The sequence below is a fragment of the Chamaea fasciata genome, unplaced genomic scaffold (genome assembly GCF_029207755.1).
Source record: "Chamaea fasciata isolate MVZ Bird 193981 ecotype frontalis unplaced genomic scaffold, bChaFas1.0.hap1 SCAF_2, whole genome shotgun sequence".
NCBI lineage: Eukaryota > Metazoa > Chordata > Aves > Passeriformes > Sylviidae > Chamaea > Chamaea fasciata.
In genome coordinates this window covers 116,604,193-116,627,076 of record NW_027094087.1, presented here as the reverse complement: position 1 = coordinate 116,627,076, position 22,884 = coordinate 116,604,193, and the positions used below count along the sequence as shown (strand labels likewise).

At 56.6% G+C, this 22,884-nt stretch overlaps 2 protein-coding genes across 2 annotated transcripts; both read left to right on the top strand.

Moving 5' to 3' along the window:
• The first annotated feature begins 10,975 nt into the window (after positions 1 to 10,975).
• LOC136285722 (olfactory receptor 52I2-like) lies at positions 10,976 to 16,408 on the top strand. Its single transcript, XM_066177250.1, has 2 exons — positions 10,976 to 11,107; positions 13,702 to 16,408. The coding sequence occupies exon 2, from the start codon at positions 14,201 to 14,203 to the stop codon at positions 15,197 to 15,199; it is 999 nt and encodes a 332-aa protein (XP_066033347.1). The 5' UTR covers positions 10,976 to 11,107; positions 13,702 to 14,200; the 3' UTR covers positions 15,200 to 16,408.
• A 3,924-nt stretch (positions 16,409 to 20,332) lies between these two features.
• LOC136285784 (olfactory receptor 52K2-like) lies at positions 20,333 to 22,092 on the top strand (the record flags this gene model as incomplete). The annotated part of the gene is given in 5 exon segments (XM_066177313.1): positions 20,333 to 20,471; positions 20,474 to 20,518; positions 20,521 to 20,616; positions 20,795 to 21,108; positions 21,679 to 22,092. Coding segments are annotated over 5 exon segments (1,008 nt in total), but the record flags the coding sequence as incomplete, so codon positions are not given.
• Positions 22,093 to 22,884: the final 792 nt, after the last annotated feature.

Below are 22,884 nucleotides of genomic sequence, written 5' to 3'. Positions count from 1 at the left end.
CCGCGGAGCTCCCGTGCGCAAACAGCGGGAGGAGTGTGTGTGCAGTAAATGAGCGCTTCCATTTAAGCCGCTCTCCCGGCAGGCAGGATTTTCTCCCGATGGTTTATTGGTGACATGTTTATGGCTCCCGGTGATTTATGGCTGGCGGTGCCGCGGCCGCGGTGCTGGCAATACACGTAATCTTTATTGGGAGGATAAACCTGGAGTGGAAATGATAAATTTTGCGAGAGGAGCGCTTGCTGCGTGGCTCCGAGGGAATGACAGAGGGGAAGTCCTGGCTGTCTCCCCTTGACCGGTAATAACCAAATGTTTAATTAAAATCACAATATATGGCACAATAAAAGCTAACTGGGTATCGCAAAGGCAAACACAGCCCCGGGTGACCCCTCGGGCGGCCCAGGAGCCGTCTGTGCCAAGATGTCTTGTGGCAATAAGTTTGTCTTTGCCCCCTCAGCTGTGGGGCGGGAACTGAATTGAACCACGATTTCTGTGCCTGAACCAGGCCAGGGGGAGCAAATGGGTTTGTCTCACGTGAGGTGTCTGCAGGAAATGCGGCCTCTGGCCCCAAAAAACAGCTGTAAACTCATCCGTGCTGGGGCACGGCCCTCCATGGGCACCAGGAAATTCACAGAATCCTGGGATCATTGAGCTTGGAGAAGCTGCCCAAGACCGCTGAGTCCAACCTGTGCCTGAACCCCACCTTGTCCCCAGCCCAGGGCACCCAGTGCCACATCCAGGCCTTCCCTGGGCACCTCCAGGGATGGGGCCTTGGAAAGGTTTTCCCATGGGAGGACAGGAGGAGAGGATCAGCCTCAAGCCTCCAGGGGAGGCTCAGCTTGGCCAGCAGCAGGAATTTCCCCATGGAAAGGGTGCTCAGGCCTTGGCAGGGGCTGCCCAGGGAGCTTTGGAGTGCCCGTCCCTGCAGGTGGCACCTGGAGGTGGCACTCAGAGCTCTGGGCTGGGGACAAGGTGGGCACAGCTGGGATTCTCTGGGCTGGGAGGGCTTTTCCAGCTTCAGGGATTTGGAGATTCTGGGATTCTGTGACTCCCTGACCAAGCCTCCACCCCTTTTCCTGCCCCCGACCATCCCTTCCCACACTCCTCTCAGCACTGATCCCTGAACCCTGCCCTGCAGAGGCAGTTTTAGGGACCGGCTCAGCCATGAACTCTCCCAGCACAGACTGCCGGGTGCCAGGTGGAGCCTGTGCCTGTGCCCACCCCCGCTGGGCTCCTGGGAAAATTCTGGTGGTTTTCTTAAAGACGGGAAAACAAATGAGAGCTGCTCACCCCCCTCCCCACACACAGCAATTCCCACGTGTCTGGGAGAGGGAATTTGGCAGAAAAGCAGCAGGAGTGGCTCGGTGGGAGCACAGCAGGGAGACATCCCTGAGGGAAGCTTGGTGCGGGCCACTCTGGAGGCACCAAGCAGAGGAATTGTAGGGTTTGGAGCACATCTGGTAAGATGGAGCTACCTCACACCGTGCAACAGGGTGATTCAGGCAAGTTGGGGCTGCCCTGTCCCTGGAAGGGCTCGAGGCCAGGCTGGAGCAGCCTGCTCTAGTGGAAGGTGTTCCTGCCCATGGCAGGGGTGAAACGGGATGGGCTTTAAGGTTCCCCTCCAACCAAACCCCTCTGGAGCGCTATTCTATCGAGGAAACTAAAGTATGCTCCACGTTGCCATCCTGCCACCGGGAGTGGCTATTAATGGCCATTCAGGAGGGTCATTTTCAGTTTATCAATCCCTTGGCACGTGTCCCAGCATCTGGCAATCAATTCAGAGCTTTCCTGAGCGGAAGGCAGCACCTCAGCCATCGTGTTTCATAGAAAACAAAAAAATCTCTCACCTGTGGACCTGTCTGATCATTTTACACATCCTTTGGGATCCCACCACATCCAGCAGTGATGAGTTCCATTATTCCACTATAAGCTCATTTTCAAAAGTACTTTTTTGCTCGATCAAAATCATGGAAAGGTCTGTGCTGGCAGTGACCTCAAATACCTACTTATAAATGTTCTTTAATATATCTTTGCTATGCTGACATTTTCAGAGTGTGTCCTCCCCTTCCTGGTTCACGTCGTGTGAGTGGAGTTGAATACTGATTCCATGTGGATCATCTCCTTCCCATTTATTTATCTTACAGCCCTTTCCGTATTGCTTTATTGTCTCTGCTCAGGGCTGAAAATTCCTTTTCTGACAGTCTCGATTTCTACAGGAGCTTCCTTAGAGTGGTCAGGCTGATCGACTGAGTTGCTGTAGGTTCCTTCCAACCAAATCATCCCCTTCCCTTTCCCCTTCCCCTTCTCTTGCCTTTCCATTTTCTCCCTCTGCACAAGTCCCTGCCAGGAGGGGACAGCCGGGGGGGTCGGGCTCTGCTCCCAGGGAACAGAGACAGGAGGAGAGGGAACGGCCTCGGGCTGGCCCAGGGGAGGCTCAGCTTGGCCAGCAGCAGGAATTTCCCCATGGAAAGGGTGCTCAGGCCTTGGCAGGGGCTGCCCAGGGAGCTTTGGAGTGCCCGTCCCTGCAGGTGTCACCTGGAGGTGGCACTCAGAGCTCCGGGCTGGGGACAAGGTGGGACTGCCTGGGCTGGGAGGGATGTTCCAGCCTCAGGGATTTGGGGATTCTGGGATTCATCATCTTATGAACAACAGGGTGACCTTAACACTGACCATGGAAGAAATAACAGCGGGAGACGCTCCCAGTGCAGCCCAGGCTCCTGTCTCAGACCCGCAGAGCTGAGGGCACTGGGGCAGCTCCAGGAGGGAATTGGTGGCTTTAACCGAAAGCAGCACAAAGCCCAGGTACAGCCAAGTGCAATCAGCCAATTTCCTGTGCTGCCCTGAGCCCCACACCCGTCCTGCCAAGGGAATGAGCTCCTCGGGGGCAAACATTGACACAGTTAATGCCTGGCTTGCTCCATCAGGGAAATAACCTGCCGGGGGGCTCAGAAAATGCCCCGGGCGCAGGGAGTGAGGCTGTGCAGGCAGCAGACTCCGCTTTTAGTGCGCGGGATGGAAAATCAAACAGTCCCAGAGACATCTGCAAACAGCGGGGACTGAGCAGAGAGGGCAGAGAGGTTCAGAGGCACAGCCCGGGGTCACTGCCTGAAATAGAGACTGACGGCAGGCGCGGCCCAAACCTCTGCCAGGCAGGGAGGGCTGGCTGGGAGCTGCAAGTGAAAGGGACCTCAGACAGTGTCCAGAGGAGGGACACGGGGCTGGGGAAGGGTGTGGAGGGGCCCCACGAGGTCACCGGGTCACCTGAGCCTGGAGGAGCCCGAGGTCAGAGCTCCCCGGGGCTGCAGCTCCTCCCGAGGGGCAGCGCAGGGACAGCTCCGGGCTCTGCTCCTGCCACAGGGACAGCGCCCAGGGAGCGCCCGCAGCTGGGCCAGCAGGGATTGAGGGGGGATTGTAGGGCGAGGCTCTTCCCCCAGAGGGTGCCGGGCACTGCCCAGGCTCCCCAGGGAATGGGCACGGCCCCGAGGCTGCCAGAGCTCCAGGAGCCTTTGGACAGCGCTGCCAGGGATGCCCGGGGGGGATTGTTGGGGCTCTGGGCACGGACAGGGTGGGACCGGATGATCCTGTGGGTCTCTGAAGCTCAGGACACTCTGTGATTCTAAATAACAACTGGGATGCAATAAATTTATCCTGATGGGGAAGGAACATCGGGCACAGCTGTGAAACTCCTGCTGCTGGGTGGTGCCAAGGACAGCAGTGCCCACTCCCCACACCCAGCACCACGCTGGGACTCCTGCACAAAAATCGTTCCTGGTGGCTCCTCCTCAGGCTCCCCATGCCCAGCACAGCCCCACCAGGAACCCAGCATCACCTGTGGAGAGGCATCCGCTCTGCCAAAGCAACAGAAAGTGTCACTGAAAAGCCCACTTTGATTTCTGGTGCATTCCCGGGGTGCCCAGAATGGGCCAGATGGACCCATTGTGCTTCTCAGGGACAGGGACAGCTGCAGTCTGCTCTGCAGGGGGATTTCCTTGCGAGAATGAATTAATTTAAGGGTTTCCAGGTTGCCTGGCCACATCTGGATCAAGGAGGCAGGGTTGAGGTCCGTGGGTGGTGAATGAACTTCACGTTTTTCTTCGCCCTGTTTCACAGAGTTTAAAGATACCGAATTCCAGACCGCAGAATCAGAGAATCCCAGAGCAGTTTGGGCAGGAAGGGACCCTAAAACTCACCCTGTTCCAACCTGGCCTGGAACACTTCCAGGGATAGAATTCTGAGAAGGTTTAAAAGAGTCCACGTGTTGATCTCCTCAGCAGATCTTGTGCTCTGCAGCTTGAAGTAGTTCCATTCTCATAAGGCCAAATGTGTCCATTCTCCCTTATCACTCTGTTATAATGGGATTTTTGGAAAGTATTGCACCAGGCACCTCACTAAGAACGCAAGGAAATGAGGGCAGAGCTGTGAGGAGAGGCAGTAACAACATTACGCCGCAATTCTGCAACGATCTCTTCAAAATAAATCACGGGGATGTCATCAAACTGGTCAAAATTCAATCTGGCAAAGCATTGTCAGATGACTCTGCTTCCAGAAGGGACGGGAGAGAGATCCAGGGGAATTTATAACTGGTACATCAGCAGCTGTGATGCTGAGTGATCTCAGAGCCTGTGCTCCTGGTGGATAGATGGTTCTGTGCTGTTATCTCTGGGGGTCCCTGTGGCTCTGCACAGCTCCTGGCAGGAGGGGACAGCCCAGGGAACAGGGACAGGAGGAGAGGGAACGGCCTCAGGCTGGCCCAGGGGAGGCTCAGGGTGGACATCGGGAAAATTTCTTCCTGGAAAGGATTGTCCAGCCCTGGAAGAGCTGCCCAGGGCAGAAGCTGAGGGTTTATTTCTGCATGACCTAAAAAGCTATAAACACTTCCCCGGGGCCCACCCCTCAGGGGAAACCTGAGCCCGAGTGTTTGGGATCTGGGACGTGGGTTTGGGGTTAGGATTTGGTTTGAAGTTTCCTTGTTTGAGCTGACAGAGCATCTCAGCTCCCCTCAGAGCAGATGAGCTCCACATCTTCAGGGACCACATCACACCACCACCTCCTGCCGTGGGACCCGGGTCTTCGCAGGTAGCCCCAAATTTGGGACACTCGGTGGAGATCCGGGGAAACTCAGAAGCTGCATTTTGGGAGATTCTTCTCATCTTTTGAAAAGCCCTCTATCCCTTCATGGTGTCCCACGTCTTGTACTTGAGCCATCCAGCCCATCCTGGCCTCGCTGAGGAGCTGCTGCATTCCCAGGGCTGAGATCAATGTATGGAATCTGTTTCCTGGAGCCAGGGGCTGCTCTGTCTGGTGGTGAGGATATGGAGGCGTAAACAGAGGATTTGGTGTCCCCAGACTAGGTCAGGACATCAGCCCATGTCCCATTCCCAGGACAAAGCAAACTTTCCCAAGGAACGCGGGACTGCCCACAGGATCACGCCATTCACGTTGGATCACAGGAAAGTTCCCTGCACTTTCACAGGACAGTGAAATCCCAGGGTACAGGAGCAGAGGAGCTCAGTAGCTGATCCTAAAACAGAAAAAAAGGACAAATATCTCAGTGGAATGCACCAGAGTATCCCAGATCAGACTCCAGTGCAGAGTCAGTCTCCTTAACTCCTTCAACTCCTTGGACCCATTTTTTCTGTCCTGCGGAGCAAATGAAGTTTTACTGGTAAGAAACTTGTGCTGCTGCAGAGACACTTCTCCCTTCCTGGGAAGAAAATCTCTCAAATCCATCAGCACAAGCCCAGCTGAATCCCTGGTGGGGCCGTGTGGGGTCAGCTGATAGCAAAGGAATGTCAGACGTGGGACTAAAATGTGAGACAGGTACAAAGTGCAAATGCTGATCAGGATAAGAATGAAGTGGGGCAGTGTCATTTATTCATCATCATAAAAAGGGGTTGGGAAGGACCTTAAATCCATCCCATCCCACCCCCCTGCCATGGCAGGGACACCTCCCAGTGTCCCCAGTGTCCAACCTGGCCTTGGGCACTGCCAGGGATCCAGGGGCAGCCACAGCAAATCTGGGAATTCCATCCCCACCCTGCCAGGGAACAATTCCTGATTCCCAAGATCCCATCAGATCCTACTTTGAAGCCATTCCCTGTGTCCTGTCCCTCCATCCCTTGTCCCCAGTCCCTCTGCAGCTCTCCTGGAGCCCCTTCAGGCCCTGCCAGGGGCTCGGAGCTCTCCCTGGAGCTTCTCCTCTCCAGGGGAGCACGCCCAGCTCTCCCAGCCCAGCTCCAGAGCAGAAACTTCACATCCCTGTGATCATCCTGGAGCTCCCAGCCCACGTGTGCTGGTGCTGCTGTGGAGGGGATGTTGACAGCTCGGACTGTTTGCTGGCAAAATGGAATTTTGGGATGGCAAATACAGGGAGCAGGGCCAGGGCTGAGGAAATGCAGGTGGGGAAAGGCAGCGACAGCTGGAAAGCACTTGGAGAAAAATTGCTCTGTCCATTATTGCCTTGGGCGCTGCTGTGGAAAGTCAAACAGAGCAGAGCAAACACCAGTGCTGGGAAGGCTGGAGGTGCTGTCAATGATTAAATGGGGGCAGCGGATGGCTGGGAGCCGGGAACAGCTGGAGAACAGCCGGGTCTGGGGAGAGCTGGCAGGGTGGGAGTGAGGGAGAGCCCCCAGGGGGCACAGGGCAGGTCCTGGGGCATCCCACAGTGAGGGCAGCAGGGTGAGGAGGGGATTCTGCCCCTCTTCTCTGCTCTCATGAGACCCCACCTGGAGGGTGCCCAGGTCTGGGCCCCAAAACAGGGACATGGAGCTGCTGGAGCCTGTCTGGAGGAGGCCATGGAGCCGCTGCAGGGCTGGAGCCCCTCTGGAGCCGGGCTGGGAGAGCTGGGGGTGCTCCCCTGGAGAGGAGAAGCTCCAGGGAGAGCTCCGAGCCCCTGGCAGGGCCTGAAGGGGCTCCAGGAAAGCTGCACAGGGACTGGGGACAAGGGATGGAGGGACAGGACACAGGGAATGGCTTCAAAGTAGGATTAGATGGGATCTTGGGAATCAGGAATTGTTCCCCGGCAGGGTGGGGATGGAATTCCCAGATTTGCTGTGGCTGCCCCTGGATCCCTGGCAGTGCCCGAGGCCAGGTTGGACACTGGGGACAGTGGGAGGTGTCCCTGCCATGGCAGGGGTGGCACTGGGTGGGATTTAAGGTCCTTCCCAACCCACGCTGGGATTCCATGGCTGTGATCAACGAAGGAAAAGCCACAGTGGAGCAGCCTCAGGAAGGATCACCATCCCCAGGGCTGTGCACAGCAGCTGACAAGGGACAGCAGTGGGACGGTAAAGTCTCTTGCCCTGCTGCAGCCCAGCAGCCGATGGGTGTATGGGGACACTCAAAGCCTGTCCGGAGCCTCCACGGAGCTGGGACGTGTTCCTTCCCTTGCAGCACATCCCAGTGCATCCCTGAGTGACACTCAGACAGCACAAAGCATTCATCTACAATTAACCATTGCATCATCTTTTTCTTGCATTTAATCACTGCCTATAGCGTAGAAACTTATTTTGGGGAGAAGCAGTAATCAATAATAATAATAATAAATAAATATTATTATAAATTATAATATTATAAATATTATATTAAAAATAAAAATTTTAAAAATCAATAATACTTTGTGGAAGCAGAAAGTCCTGGCACAAACCCAATTAAGAGCTTCACTTCCTGAATTAGGCACGAATTAACTCATTATCCACACAGCAAAATCACATTTACAAACAGCAGCTGGTGATGACTGTGGGGAGGTGTTTGGGGTGGGTTTTGGCACCGGAGGGGTGCAGGGAGCCCAGGAGGGAGCTCTGGGCTGTCCAGCGGCAGCCACAGGTGGTTCCACATGGATCAGTAACGCACCCATCACAAAATCGGGGAATCCTGGAATCCCAGAAGGGTTTGGGCTGGGAGGGACCTCAAATCCCACCCAGTGCCACCCCTGCCATGGCAGGGACACCTCGCCCTGTCCCCAGTGTCCAGCCTGGCCTTGGGCACTGCCAGGGGTGGGGAATTGTGGTGCCTTTGAGTAAACGTGTTTATCATAAAGGGCAGGAAAGACCAACCAGAGCAGGTACATCCCCGAGGGGTCTGCACCCCTGAAGGGCCCCACCTGAGCAGGAGCCCCCCCAGAGGAATGAATCCACACTGAATTTGGCTGTCCAGTTTGTCACCTCGTCTCTCAGCACCTCAAAGCTCTCCCCTGATCCCTCATATCCAGCACTCTGGGTAGAGGGAGGTTCACAAAAAGCTTCAAAACAACCCAGTCCCATCCTTTCCTGTGCGTGCAAAGCTCAGTTCCTGCACAGCTAAATTGGGAACCTCCCACAGGTGTGAAAAATGACTATTTATACGTGAGATATATCTATTTAAATATGATATTTGTAATTTTTTTCCCCCTTCTCCTTGGCCATGGGCTCTGTGCCGGAGAAAGAGCTGCTGAGGACACCTTGGGGGGGAGCAAACACAGACCCTGCAAAACCCTGTGACCCTCAGGGCAGCAGGGGCCACCTGGCTGCGGGGATTTCTTACCTCCTGGGCTGGGATGGCAGGAGCTGGATCAGGGATTCAACAATAAAATTGGCCAGATTTGCTCTCCTGCCTCACGAGGAGCCACCTTTTATATCAGGGCAGATTTCTAAATATTCCAGTTCTGCAGCTTCTTGTTCTGAGACTTGGGGGAAATAAAGAGAGTAGGTACATTAAATCAGTGGAAATATTATGGATTTCATTATCTGCAGCTCGTCTCAGTGCTGCTGATTTGTGTTTGATCTGTGATTCAGCTCTGCAGCAGCCCCACACATCAATAACTAATTCAGGCAACAGAAATTATGCCTAAGTCATGGGAGGACAAACACAACTGAAAAGACAGATAAAAAGATCAGTGTTCTCATGTTTGTGTTCTTCCCCATGAGCTGGGAGCTGCTCTGCCTCAGAATCCCCAAATCCCTGAGGCTGGAAAAGCCCTCCCCACCGTGTCCCCGGCCCAGAGCTCCGAGTGCCACCTCCAGGTGCCACCTGCAGGGACGGGCACTCCAAAGCTCCCTGGGCAGCCCCTGCCAAGGCCTGAGCACCCTTTCCATGGGGAAATTCCTGCTGCTGGCCAAGCTGAGCCTCCCCTGGGCCAGCCTGAGGCCGTTCCCTCTCCTGCTGTCCCTGTTCCCTGGGAGCAGAGCCCGACCCCCCCGGCTGTCCCCTCCTGGCAGGGACTTGTGCAGAGCCACCAGGTCCCCCCTGAGCCTCCTTTTCTCCAGGCTCAGCCCCTTGCCCAGCTCCCTCAGTCCCTCCTGGGGCTCCAGCCCCTTCCCCAGCTCCCTGCCCTGCCCTGGACACGCTCCAGCCCCTCCAGGGCTCTGCTGCAGGACACAGAACTGGACACAGCCCTGGAGGTGTCACACAGTGCCCAGCACAGGGGACAATCCCTGCCCTGGGGGACAATCCCTGCCCTGGGGCTGTGCCCACACTGGGGCTGGCGCTGCCCAGGTGCCATCGGCCTCTTGCCCCCCTGGGCTCACACCTGGGCACACCTGGGCTCACACCCAGCCACTGTCACCATCTCCAGGCCGTTCCCACCTCCTCAGCCCCTGTGCCCCCCCGGAGTCCTGCAGGGACCTGTGGTGACCCGGGGGCAGGAGGTGGCCCTGTCCTTGCTGCAGCCCCGTGCACTCAGGGCTGCGGGAAGGGGACAGTGCCCTGCCCGGGCTGGGGGATCGGGGGGGGCCCCGGGGCTCATCTGCCCTCACTGGGGCTGTCCCCAGAGCTGTCCCCTGGGCAAGGGGAGCCCCTCCTGCAGGAAGGGGTGCCATGGGCTGGGGCCAGCCCTGGGGGCCTGTGCCGGTGCCACGGTGGGGACGGGGCATGGCCCTCACCCACCCTGTCCCCGTAGGGAGGGTCAGCACCCGGACAGGCCAGCACTGCGTGGCTTGGCCTCTCTTCCTCCCCCTCACCTTCACTGAACGTCCCAGCAGCACTGAACGTCCCAGCCATCCCCCCCAGCAGCGCTCTGGGGGGACCTGCAGGGATCAGCAGCTCCTCAGCATCCCAAGGAGCAGAAATGCAGCCTGTGGAGCTCAGGCCCGGGGGTTGTTTACCTGCAGCTCTCTGTCAGCTGAACACCCCGACGTTCCCCAGTTCTGCACGGGCTGCCCCCGGGGATGAGCACCCCCAGGCTGCCGAGCAGGTTTGTGCTCTGTGTAGCTGTGGCCGGCTGAAATGTCACTGCTCTCGCCTCAAATGTACTGAAATCTCTGAATCTGTAAACTTGGAAAGAGATGGGAGACATCTAAAGGGAACCGCTGCAGCACTGATGTGTCCGGGGTGCATTTTGTGATCCATCACATGCTGCAAACTTGCATGTTCAGATCACAGAATTCCAAAATGGTTTGGGTTGGAAAGGACCTTAAACATCATCCAGTGCCACCCCTACCATGGCAGGGACACCTCCCACTGTCCCCAGTGTCCAAGCTGGCCTCGGGCACTGCCAGGGATCCAGGGGCAGCCACAGCTGCTCTGGGCACCCCGTGCCAGGGCCTGCCCGCCCTGCCAGGGAACAATTCCTGCCCAGGATCCCACCCAGCCCTGCCCTCTGGCACTGGGAAGCCATTCCCTGTGTCCTGTCCCTGCAGGCCTTGTCCCCAGTCCCTCTGCAGCTCTCCTGGAGCCCCTTCGGGCCCTGCCAGGGGCTCGGAGCTCTCCCTGGAGCTTCTCCTCTCCAGGGGAGCACCCCCAGCTCTCCCAGCCCGGCTCCAGAGGGGCTCCAGCCCTGCAGCGGCTCCGTGGCCTCCTCCAGACTGCCTCCAGCACCTCCATGCCCTCCCAGGGTTCAAATCTCCCCCCTGTATGGACCCAGCACCTGTTTGGCATCTCGGTGCTGGGACAGACAGCGCCCACACAGTGGGAGTAGAGCACTTGTTTATCATTTCTCTTCCTGGCTATTCCCAGGCTGCAGCTTCTCCCCCGTGATGATTCAGTCCCTGCAGTCCCAGCAGTGATTAGGGAGAGCAGCTTCCTTAAGACGCTGAAGTATTTCCATGCAGGTCTTTCTGCAGGTGGAGGCGTTGCCTGTGGCAGAGCAGCTGCAGGTGTTGGATGTCCAGGCAGGATCAGTCACACCTCACCCTGGGTATGTATGTCTTTACTTTTCACCCGGGCTTGGGGCAGCGTTTTTAAGTGCCGTGCCACACTCTGAGCCAAGTTCAAACTTGAGCCAAACCAAGGTGGGACAGGAAAGGATCCACCCAGAAAAGCTGCCAGGCAGCTGTGCCAATACATCCCGGTGGGCTTTGGCTCTGATGGAGTTAGTGAGCTGCTTCATCACCTCCAGACATCCCAGATTTAGTGGATTTTGTGGTCGAGACCTGCCAGTCACACACCTGCGACCACCACTGGCTGCCTCATTTAGGTTAATTAGTGCTAATTACCTGGCTGTCCCCTGGTTAAAGGCACCTCAAAGAAGCTGCAGGCATGCAGGTGTGACATCTGCCAGTCCTGTCACCTGGGCTGGCCTGCAGTTCCCAGCTCTGCTCCATCCCTCGTGCTTGCACACACCCAGGAATGGCAGACACGACTGGGAGGAGAGGGAATGGCTGGGCAAAGTCCTGGCTCTGGTGAGATCCAGGCTTGGAGCAAGGGAAAAACACCGGGATGGGTGGCTTGGGGTGAGTTCAGAGTCAGAGTGGTGGGAGAGCCCAGACCCACCTGGCTGCACCCTCCAGGAGCTGTGGAGAGCCAGAAGGTCCCCCTGAGCCTGAAGGAGCAGCTGCTCTGGGTGGGATCCCTCACACAGGGCTGGGACCTGGTCCTGGACACCTGCGTGTGTGTGAGACCCTCCCTGAAGGAGAGTCAGGTTAGACGGGATCTTGGGCAGGAATTGTTCCCTGGCAGGGTGGGGATGGAATTCCCAGAGCAGCTGTGGCTGCCCCTGGATCCCTGGCAGTGCCCAAGGCCAGGTTGGACACTGGGGACAGTGGGAGGTGTCCCTGCCATGGCCACTGGGTGGGATTTAAGGTCAGGATGAAGTGCAGGAACTGCTGCCCAGAGGATCAAGTACCTCAGAGAGGTGGGAAGGGAGGCAGGAGCTGGTTTTTCCCAAGCTCAGGATTGCAGCATCTCAGACATGTTTGCCCTTTCCAAACAAACAATTCCGGCACGAGACACGTTTCCTGCTGCAGTGGCTTGTGCCAGCTGCAGGGTCAGAGCTGCCAGGCTGGAAACAGAGTACTCTGAGCAATAAACCATCATCAACACCATCATCTGGGCAGCGTTGTCACAATATTGGCTTTGCAGTGCTCGGCCTCGAGTGGCCAACAGCAATGACTGAGCCAGGCTGGAAAAGCTCTTGGTTTGTGTCATGAGAATGTCTGAGCCAGGCTGAAAAACCTCTTGGTTTGTGTCCCTGACTGAGCCAGGCTGGAAAACCTCTTGGTTTGTGTCCCTGACTGAGCCAGGCTGGAAAACCTCTTGGTTTGTGTCCCTGACTGAGCCAGGCTGGAAAACCTCTTGGTTTGTGTCGTGGGGAGGACTCAAAGTGACTTAGAGGAGAGATTAAACTGTTTGGGGGTCAAGGCACTCAAATGCCTGGAAAGCCGAGGGGATGAGGTCTGGCCCTTTGGTATTTTGGCTAAAGCAGAGGGTACAAGTGCCTGAGAAAATTCCACCCCATTCCCAAACTGCCAGCAGCCTGGTTTAACCCTTCCATGTCTGCATTCCCATAAAACAGGACAGTGCTCCTGCTCTTGCCAAGGGCTGGGGGGGGACACAACACTGGTGTTCAGGGGAGGGACCCCGTGGGTGGGGTGCCCATGCAGGGAGGGGCTCCAGCAAGGTGATTTGGGTCTGGGCTCCAGCAGGAGCAGCCCCACCGCTGGCAGAGCTGGTTCATTCAGGGCTCCAGGCCAGGGAAAACCTCAGCCCGTGTGCAGGAGCAGCTCTCACAGCAAACACGCCCTGGGCAGCCCCTGCTGAGGGTGCAGAGGCACATCCCGTTTCCCAGGGTGGGTCAGAAGGGACGCAGCAGCCCAGAGCACGCAGTGGTTTCCCCCTGCACAGGAGCGTGGGTGAGCAGGGTCCTGCTGAGCTCATCCCCCCGGTGCTCTGGGGTCTCCTTCTCCCACCTGAGGTTTTCACACTGATGGAAACGAAGGTGCCCCACCTCGAGTTTGTAAGTGCCAGGCTGTGGAGGGCAGGGATGGGAGGGGAGCTGGGATAACCCCCCGTGTTCAGGCTAAGACCCTGTGGGTTTGTGCCTTCCCAGGACAGCCTGCTCTGCCCTGGACAGCTCCTGGTGGGTGATCCTCCAGGCAATTTCTCCAGGTGAATCTGGTGTGTCAGCATTGGCTGCTCTTTGCTGCTTTCTGGGGAGAAGCTGCAGGAAAATTTTCAGCACAAGTGAAGGTGTAGATCCTGCCCACAACACTCGGGCTCTCCTTGTCCCTCCAGGACAATTCTCTGGAGTTTTCTATGTTACCTTCAAGCTTCTCCCATCTGAATAAACCCTCAGGAATTGTTATTTTCCTCTGGCTGCCTCCCTTTGCAGGCTTCTATCAGGGGCGGATGACAGAAGGAAGACAGAGCAGCAAAAGGGAATTTCAAGATTACATTCAGTGTCCCAGGGCACTGTTTTGCTCTACAAATTTGGAGGAATTTCCTGCGTTGGGCCCACAGAGGGAAGCCAGGGCTGGAAGCTGACCTTGCTCTCCTTGTTCTCTCCTCTTGCAGCTCATTTCAGGATGTCAGCTGAGCCCTGGCAAGCAACCAACAAAGGAATAAGCTCTTCACAAGCAACAGACTAAAAGTCCTTTGGTTATCCCTGGTGGCACAACCTGAAACATCAACTTCTGCCCCAGCCACAACAACCCCATTTATTCTGCATTTCCGACCTATTCCCCCTAGCTGGCGGTCACAGAATCCCCGATGTAGGGAAAACCCTCCCAGCCCAGGCAGTCCCAGCTGTGCCCACCCTGTCCCCAGCCCGGAGCTCTGAGTGCCACCTCCAGGTGCCACCTGCAGGGACGGGCACTCCAAAGCTCCCCGGGCAGCCCCTGCCAAGGCCTGAGCACCCTTTCCATGAAGAAGGGATGATCTGCTGTTCCACACACCCTAATAATTATGTGGATTCCTGGCTCCTGCAGTGATGCAGAGTCCCCTTCTTATCCCCCTGTACCTCGGGACTCGAAATCTGGTTTATATTTTTAAACACAAACGAAGATTCTCCTGAATGGCTTCTGATCCCTTCAACAGGAGCTCCTCCTCCTTCATCCTGGTGGGTGTCCCTGGCCTGGAAGCTTTCTCCACCTGCCTGGGCATCCTTTTCTGCTCAGCCTACGTCCTTGCCGTGGTGGGCAACGGGGCAGTCCTGCTGGTGCTGGGGCTGGACCAGGCACTGCAGGCGCCCACCCATCGCCTCCTGGGCATGCTGGCGCTCATCGACGTGCTCACGGTGACCTCTGTGGTGCCCAAGATGCTGAGCGTGCTCTGGCTGGGCTCTGCTGAGATCGGCTCCGTGTCCTGCTTCGTGCAGATGTTCCTCGTGCACGCCGGCACCGCCGGGGAGTCGGGCGTGCTGCTGGCCATGGCCGCCGACCGCTACGTGGCCGTCTGCCACCCCCTGAGGTACCACGCCCTCCTGGGCGGCCAGACCGTCACCCAGATAGGGCTGGCCGTGGTGCTGAGGGCTGTCCTGGCCGTGGTGCCCCTGATGGGGCTGGTGACAGCCCTGCCCTACTGCGGGTCCCGCGTGGTGCCGCACTCGTACTGCGAGCACATGGCCGTGGCCGGCCTGGCCTGCGCCAGCCCCATGCCCACCAGCCTCTACAGCCTGGCGGGGTCCTCCCTGATCGTGGGCACGGACCTGGCCCTCATTGCCGTGTCCTACGGGATGATCCTGAGGGCTGTGCTGGGGAAGGAGTGCTGCCGGAAGGCCCTGAGCACCTGCGGCTGCCACCTGAGCGTGGTGCTGCTGTTCTACGTCCCCGGCGTCGTGTCCGTTTACTGCCGGCACTTCTCCGGCGCCGTGTCCGTGAGCACACGGGTGCTGCTGGCCGACCTCTACCTGACCCTGCCCGCCGTGCTCAACCCCCTGGTGTACAGCCTGAGGAGCGGGCAGATCCGCAGGGCTCTGCTCAGGATGCTCCTCCGCGGGAGGGTTTGTGCCCGATGCCGGAGTCGCCGGTTGCGTTTGTCTCTGCAGAGGCAGCCCCAGCTGGGCAGGAGGTGAGCAGGAGCAGAGAGGAAGGAGGACCCACTCGCTGGCTTTAATGAACCCCTGCTCCATGGCCAGAGTTGTCTGGGACTGGGAGCAAGAGCACACACCAGCTCCTCTTTCCCTTCCTCCCCTCCAGGTGACACGGAGCAGCGAGAACTTTGAGTTTAGAGATGTTCCCAGTGCCAGGAACAGCCCTGGGGCGATTTCAGGACTCCAGGCGCATTTGTGTCAATGCACAGATCCTGATCCAGATGGAGAGAGTTCTGTGTTGTCCTCTTTAGTCCCTGGATTATCCCAGAGGTTCTCCCCTCTGGGCCCCTCTTGCAGGAGAGGCTGGGAGGATCATGGATCGTGGCTGAGCCCTGACCAGCTTTTCCAGGTTTCTGGGTGTCAATGGAAACTGAGCTTGCTCAAAACTGAGCTCTTCAAAGCACTCTGTCCCTGCAGAGTCACAGAATCACCAAGGGTGTGAGGGTGGAGGAGGAGCAGAGGGATGAGGCTGTGTTCACCGGGTGCTCTGGCACACGCTGTCCAGGGAAGTGTTGGAATTACCATTCCTGGAAGTCCAGAGAGTGTGTGAATGTGGCACGTGGGGACATGTGTCAGTGGTGGGTTTGGCAGTGCTGGGGGAATGGCTGGATTTGATGGTCTGGGAGGGTTTTTCCAAACTTAATGACTCTGTGATTAATACAAGGATTCCAAAGGAAATCGTCACACACCGGGTGTTCCCTCTGAAGCAAAGCAGTGGGACAAGTGCCCTGCTGCCCACACACATCTGGGGCAGAGCTGCACAGGGTCACCCCCAAAGCCATGGCAATGGAAGAGCTGGGTGCAGCACAATTCATTCCTCTGACCTCCCCTGGGTGTCTTGGAGCAACCTGGTGATGTCTGAGAGCCACCACCACACTACGACCCTGCCCAGAGCAGCCGTGGCGGCCCCTGGATCCCTGGCAGCGCCCAAGGCCAGGTTGGACACTGGGGACAGTGGGAGGTGTCCCTGCCATGGCTGGGATGTGAGAATGGGATGAACTTTGGGGTCCTTCCCAGCCCAAACCATCCCATCATTCTGTGAATTCTGCCCTGAAATCGCTGTTTGTGTCCACGGCCATGAAGGGGATGTGAAGGATTGGTTCCAGTCACAGCCCAACACCGTGTCCACAACTGCCACAAATCCCACCCAAACCCCCTCCTTCAAGTCTTCACTTCTGCATTAAAACTAAAGCTCAGTGGATTGCTTTCTGTGGTAGAACTGGTTTGACTCTGTCAGTCTTCACCTCAAGCATATTTTTTGCTGTCTTTGTGGTATTTGTCTGCCTTTCTGCTGCACCTTCCCTGACATCTCAGAAACCACTTGACAGGATGTTTCTGCTGCCCTAAATTTGCGCTTTTTTTTCTATGCTGGACTTGCACATTTTGGGTTTGCACTGCCTGGGGCATGGGAGAACCTGGTGGGGGCACGAGCAACTCATTCCATGGCATGATCTTGGTAGTGAAAACCAGCAGAGGCTTCCAGCCAAGAGTGCAGCAGAACTGTGAATGAAACTGCACTGGCATTCTCCAGTGCCTACTGGAGTTATTTACTCTATTTCTACTGAGAGATGGGATTAGGAGAAAAGCAAAGCAGGCTCAAAACTTGAAAGGGTATAAAGATGTGTCACCTTTCTAAGTGGCTACAGCAGATGTCAACATTCAAACCTAGTCACTGATGGGTTTTGCTATAACTTTCTTGGAAAAATCACTTCATTGTAAAACCAGCACACAAAGAAAGGGCTTTTGCTTCTGCTGGAGGCAACTTGTGCCAGCACATCCCTGTCTGGCTCGGCCAACAAGGCCAGGCTGGACAGGGCTTGGAGCAGCCTGGCCCAAGGAAGGTGTCCCTGCCCATGGCAGGGGTGGAATGAGATGAGCTTTAGGGTCTTTCAAAGCCAGTTCAATCATTCCATGATTCCATGATGTCCTAGCACGTGCCATTCATTAAAGAGATGAGAGGGAGCTGAGGTAGGATTGAATCTGAGGTGGGATTAAGGCTGCTCCCCTCTGGCCCTGCTGAGGTTGTTACAGAGGAGCCTGGAGAGGACTCATGCCTTTGGGAATCCCCATCCTGGATACCCCTGCTGGCATTTCCCAGGGTGATTTGTGCACAGCCCCGGGGTGCAGGAGTTGTTTCTTTCTGGTGTGGCTGTTCCCGAGGTGGAGCTGAGCAAGGAGACAGCCAGGTGGGCGCAGGTGGCAGCTCGGGGACAGCAGGTGCCCCGGCCCAGGGGCTGGGGGGATTTCAGCAACCAGCCTGCAGCCTGCACAGTGTGAGAGAGCCAGGGAAAAAAAAGGCAGTAGCTGGAAATTCCTTCTGAAAGTAGTTTTTTGTACGTTCTTATCAAACCAAACTGCCATTCTAACACTGCGGAATTCTGATTCTCTAAGTTATTTTTAAGGTATAAATAGGACTAGAGCTTTAGAAAGTAAACAAATAAACATCAAACCTTTTAACTAAACCCAGAAATTGCTGCAAAGGAGCTGACTTGTTTCTGATTGTCTAATTAATCCTTAGTTAGCTGAATGCACATTTTCTGTAATACAAACTAAATTCTCAGCCACGGATAATGCTCTTAATGCCTTGACACAGGAGTGGATATTGGCATGGAAAGGTGCAGAGCTGGGGGCTCACCAGGCAGAGTTTGCTGAAACGGGCTGGATTATGTCACAGGGACGTGGATTATGGATTAATCTGGATTATGGCACCAGTGGGGACTGGGGGAGAGGAGGGGGCAGGCAAGGCACTGCCATCCTGACTGGGGGTGTTGGGAAGAACAGGGTGCCCAGAGCAGCTGTGGCTGCCCCTGGATCCCTGGCAGTGCCCAAGGCCAGGCTGGACACTGGGGACAGTGGGAGGTGTCCCTGCCGTGGCAGGGGTGGCACTGGGTGGGCTTTGAGGTGCCTTCCAACCCAAACCAGTATGTTCTGTGATTTCATGACGGTTCTGACAGCTTCATTTTGAGGTCTCTGATCCACCTGGTTCTGCTGTTTCCCTGTGGCAGCTCCTCCCCTGGGAGCAGCGGGGCAGAGCTCTCTCTCAGGCTCCTCTGTGGCTCACACCCCGGCTGATGAAACCTTTCCCTGGGCAGAAAATGGAATCGGGTTTGTTCGGCAGCAGCTGTTTCCTGCAGCCTGCGCTGATTGCCGTAATTTAATTTGATTCCAGCCCTTTCATTCTCCATTGACCAAACCACCTGTTAAGCTCCTGGGCTTTCTGCTGGGCCCTGACGTCAGGGTGACAACTGCAGCCCATCGCATCCCTGCCGGTCCCCAGGGAACATCCCGGGAAGTGCCCGCAGCCCGCGGCGTCCCGGGGCTCCTGGAAGTGGGGCAGGGCCCACCAAGGACCTCTGGAGATGCTCTTCCCTTCACGTGAATGACCCAAGCCGGCTGCTCTCTTCGATTTATATTTCAGCACAGGGTGTTTAACGCCGTTCAAACCTGCCAGTCAAATAAATTTGACATTAAGAAACGAAGTTCTCTGGTTGTTTTCTCTCAGGGAGGCCGGGACCTCCCTCCTCCATGCAGAGGACAGACGCCTTTGTCTGCTTTTATCTGACTCCTCCACGTAACAGCTTCCAGCTCTTATCGCGTCACAGAGTCTTGACAATGTCCAAAAAAGCCTCGGTGAGAGAGATACAGGAACCGGGGAGTGGAGAGGGGAAACTGCAGTGCTCTGGGCTTTTAGTCTGGGTTAATTTTATATATTTCATTTTCTCAGGGGCTCTGGCCAAGAGAAGGCAGGAGAAGGACGGCACGGCCGGGAGGAGCAGACAGACAGAGTTAGAGGAGGACAAGCCGGGGGTTATAACCCTGAGGGGGATCAGCACTTGCGTGCTGGCCAACGGACAGACATTCTCCTCCACCTCTGCGTGCCCCACAAGCCTGGAGAGCCCAGTCTCTTCCAGACCCACACGCCTGGACAGCCCGATTTCTTCCAGGCAAGCATAATTTAGTAAATCCTGTGAGGTCCACAGGGGAAGAATTTGGTGTACCTGCAGGGGGTTTGACAGGACCTGCTCTGCACGGTTTGGCCTTCAGTCGCACACCTGGGTGAGTGTGGGGCAGGGGCGGAACCCTTTTAACTGGGCTCTCCATGGCTGGCCCTTCCAGCCAGAGCTGCCAGGGCTGCCCGTGTCCCTCGGGGTCAGGCCACAGCACCACTGCTCCGGCTGCAGTTCCTCTCAGCCCAGTTTCCCCACAGACATGGTGCCCAAAGGAACACCAGGGTGACCCTGAAAGGCCTGGACATGCCCAGTCCTCTCTCTGAGCAGGAGGGAGAACTCGCTTCAGCTGCGCCACAGAAATGCTCCTGAAGGTTGGGCAGGGGCCAAGGAGCCCGGGGTCCTTGGTGGCCTCAGCAGCTCTGGGTTAAGGTTGGACCCGATGTCTTAAAGGTCTTTACCAACCTAAAGAATTCTGTGGTTCTGGGATTATGCCTCGTTTGTGGAGCAGGAAGCCACAGCAGGGCAGGACACCGTGGTGCCAGCCTGTAGACAGACATGGACATGGCAAAGGCTGGAGAAGAGGAGTCTGAGGGGAGACCTCACTGGAGCCTTCATCATCCTCTCGAGGGGCAGCGCAGGGACAGCTCCGGGCTCTGCTCCTGCCACAGGGACAGCGCCCAGGGAGCGCCCGCAGCTGGGCCAGCAGGGATTGAGGGGGGATTGTAGGGCGAGGCTCTTCCCCCAGAGGGTGCCGGGCACTGCCCAGGCTCCCCAGGGAATGGGCACGGCCCCGAGGCTGCCAGAGCTCCAGGAGCCTTTGGACAGCGCTGCCAGGGATGCCCGGGGGGGATTCTTGGGGCTCCGGGCAGGGCCAGGGTGGGACTGGATCATCCCTGTGGGTCCCTCCCAGCTCAGGACACTCTGTGGTTCTGAGTCCTCTGGGATGTGCTGATCACAGCACCAGTTCAAAGCCTGACTGCAGAGAGGAGGTTCTGAAAACCTTTCCCCAGACAAACAGAACAAAATTCCCTGATGCCACGGGCAGTGTGGTCACACCGATGGCAGCCCCAATCCCAGCCTTGCTGTCGCTGTCACTGTCACAGGGAGCTGCAGCAGGGGACAAAGATGTAGCCTGGGCTGTCTGTGCCATGTCAGCCCCAGCTGATCCAACACCAGCCCTCCATCTCTCCTCCTGACGGGCGTCCCTGACCTGGAACTTTTCCACGTGTGGATTTCCATCCCGTTCTGCATCACCTACATCATGGCCGTGCTGGGAAACCTCCTGGTGCTCCTGGCCGTGGTCCTGGGCAGAGCCTGCACCAGCCCATGAACTGTTTCACTGCCATGGTGGCCTCATGGACCTCCTCCTCCCCGCTGCTGCCGTTCCCAGGATGCTGGGAGCGTTCTGGTTGGATTCCAGGGAGATTCCAGACAAAGCCCTCAAGCACAGTGACCTTTGAGTCCTGCTTCATCCAGGTGTGACACTGTTTTACACCACAACGACACAGACTCCGACTTCAGAAGGCTGAAAATGACTCTTTTATTTTTGGGACGAGTCTCTCTTAGATACTGTTTTACACAGACCAAGGTGATCGCGGACAAAGGGACAAACTTCTTCATTGGTCAGGCCAGAGGGACATCAAGAAGAAGTCCCTCCTAGAAAAGGGAATGAAAACAAAGTACGGTTTCCAAAAACACGTCTCTTGTTTACAGAAAATCCCCTGGGAAAAGAGTTTCAGAAAACCAAAACACCTCAGGCAGGAAACCAGGACTACAGAGGTGTTCTTCACCCACCCAGTCACTGCAGGGGAGCCAGGGTTGCTCCTGGCCGTGTCCTTGGGCTGGTCCTTGGCCATCTGCCGCCCACGGAGGTCCAGCACCATGCTGACCAGCCCAGGGCCATCGGGGCAGCCAGGGGAGCTGGCATCACGATCCCCTGATGTGCCTCCTCCCCAGCCCAGCCTGTGCAGCAGAAGGTGGTCCTGTTACAGTTTTGCTTGCTTTGTTTTGGCTGAGGTCAGGATGAAGGACACGGGAGACGTGGAATTGAGTTTGGTCTTGGTTGTTCATTATATTTTATTTAGTTACAGTTCTACGAAGAGTGAGCTTTGATTTGTTAGTTAAAGAGACGAGATGAAATGGAGAGCTTCTAGCTCTTACTAAGGCTATTTAAGAGATAATTACTTAATACCAGAGTGACACTTATATTATTTATGCTTTTGACTTAATGATTATTCGAGGTCTGCAATGCAGATATCTTTTACTTAATTAGAGAAAACTACTTAAATCTGTGAAGAAGAAGGGAGAAGGAGGTGAAGAAGAACTTAGACAACGCTTTGAATCTTCAATTTTGTCTTACACACATTACTGTATACTAAAACCTTAAACTTTTCACCCTGTGAGATTACACAACCTCGGGAGCCTGCTCCAAGGCTTCGAGTCAAATGTGGTGCCTGCCTGAGGGTCAGCACTCCTCAGCTCAGAAAGGCTGAAATTTTCAGCCTCCCACAGGCCCCTCACTCCTCCTGTGAGCACGTGGCCGTGCTGGGGCTGGCCTGTGCCACTGCGGCCACCGGCCACCGCTGCAGCCTCAGCGTGGCCACGCTGCTTGGGGGCAGGCTCTGCCTTCAGCACCCTCTCCTACTGCAGCCCCCCAGGGCTGTGCTGAGGCTGCTGGCCCACAGCTGCATCATCCTGATCTTTCACACAGGTGGGCTGCTCTCCGTGTACCTGCAGACGGTCACTCTCAGCCTGGCACCTCATGTCCAGCTGCTGGTGGCTCCTTCCTGTCTGATGGTCCCTCCCCTGCTCAACGCCCTCGTCTGTGGCATAAAGGTGAAGCAGATCCAGGAGGGAATCTGCAAACTGCTGGGGCAGCTGGCAGGACCCAGGAGCTCACCTGCGGCTAAAGGTGGCTCGGACTGAGGGAGACACAAAAAGACTTCTCCCGTCCCAGAACAGGTGTGAAGCTGAGTGCAGTGGATTATCCCCGGAAAGGTCCAGCTCTCTCTCCAGAGAGGGAGCCCAGACCAGATGCCTGACACTGACACGGCAACAGCCAAACCACAGGGAGCCAGTGGGCCAGCACAGATGGGTTTGGGCAACTGCGCCTTCGGCCAACGCACTCCTCCCTTCCAAGATACCCCTTGGAGATCATGGAATTCCAGCATGGTTTGGGTTGGGAGGGACCTTAAGGCTCATCCAGTGCCACTCCTGAAAGCAGGGACACCTCCCACTGTCCCCAGTGTCCAACCTGGCCTTGGGCACTGCCAGGGATCCAGGGCCAGCCACAGCTGTGCCAGGGCCTGCCCACCCTGCCAGGGAGGAATCTCTTCCCAATATCCCATCAAGATCTCTCCTCTGTTAATTTAGAGCCATTCCCCCCTATCCTGCCCCTGTCTGTCCACGGAATGCCCACTGTGCCCAAGTTTCTCTTGCACCGGAGAGCCCAGCACTGGACCAGTGGCCCGGGTATGGCCTCTCCAGTGGTGAGCAGAGGGGCAGGTTCATGTCCCTGTCCCTGCTGGCAGTGCTCCTCCTGGTGCCCTCTTGGACACCTTGGTGAGCCCCCCAGGCCCTTCTCTGCCCAGCTGGTTTCCAGCGCAGAACCTGTGCTGGTGCTGGGCTGGCTCCCCAGTCCTGGCAGGACTCTGCACTTGTCCTGGCTGAACTCAGAGGTTGATCCATTTCTCCATCCTGTGGAGGTTCCTCTGGACA

Bases quoted from the DNA above. Each gene is read 5' to 3' on its own strand.
- LOC136285722 (XM_066177250.1), top strand. From the start codon at position 14,201: ATGGCTTCTGATCCCTTCAACAGGAGCTCCTCCTCCTTCATCCTGGTG.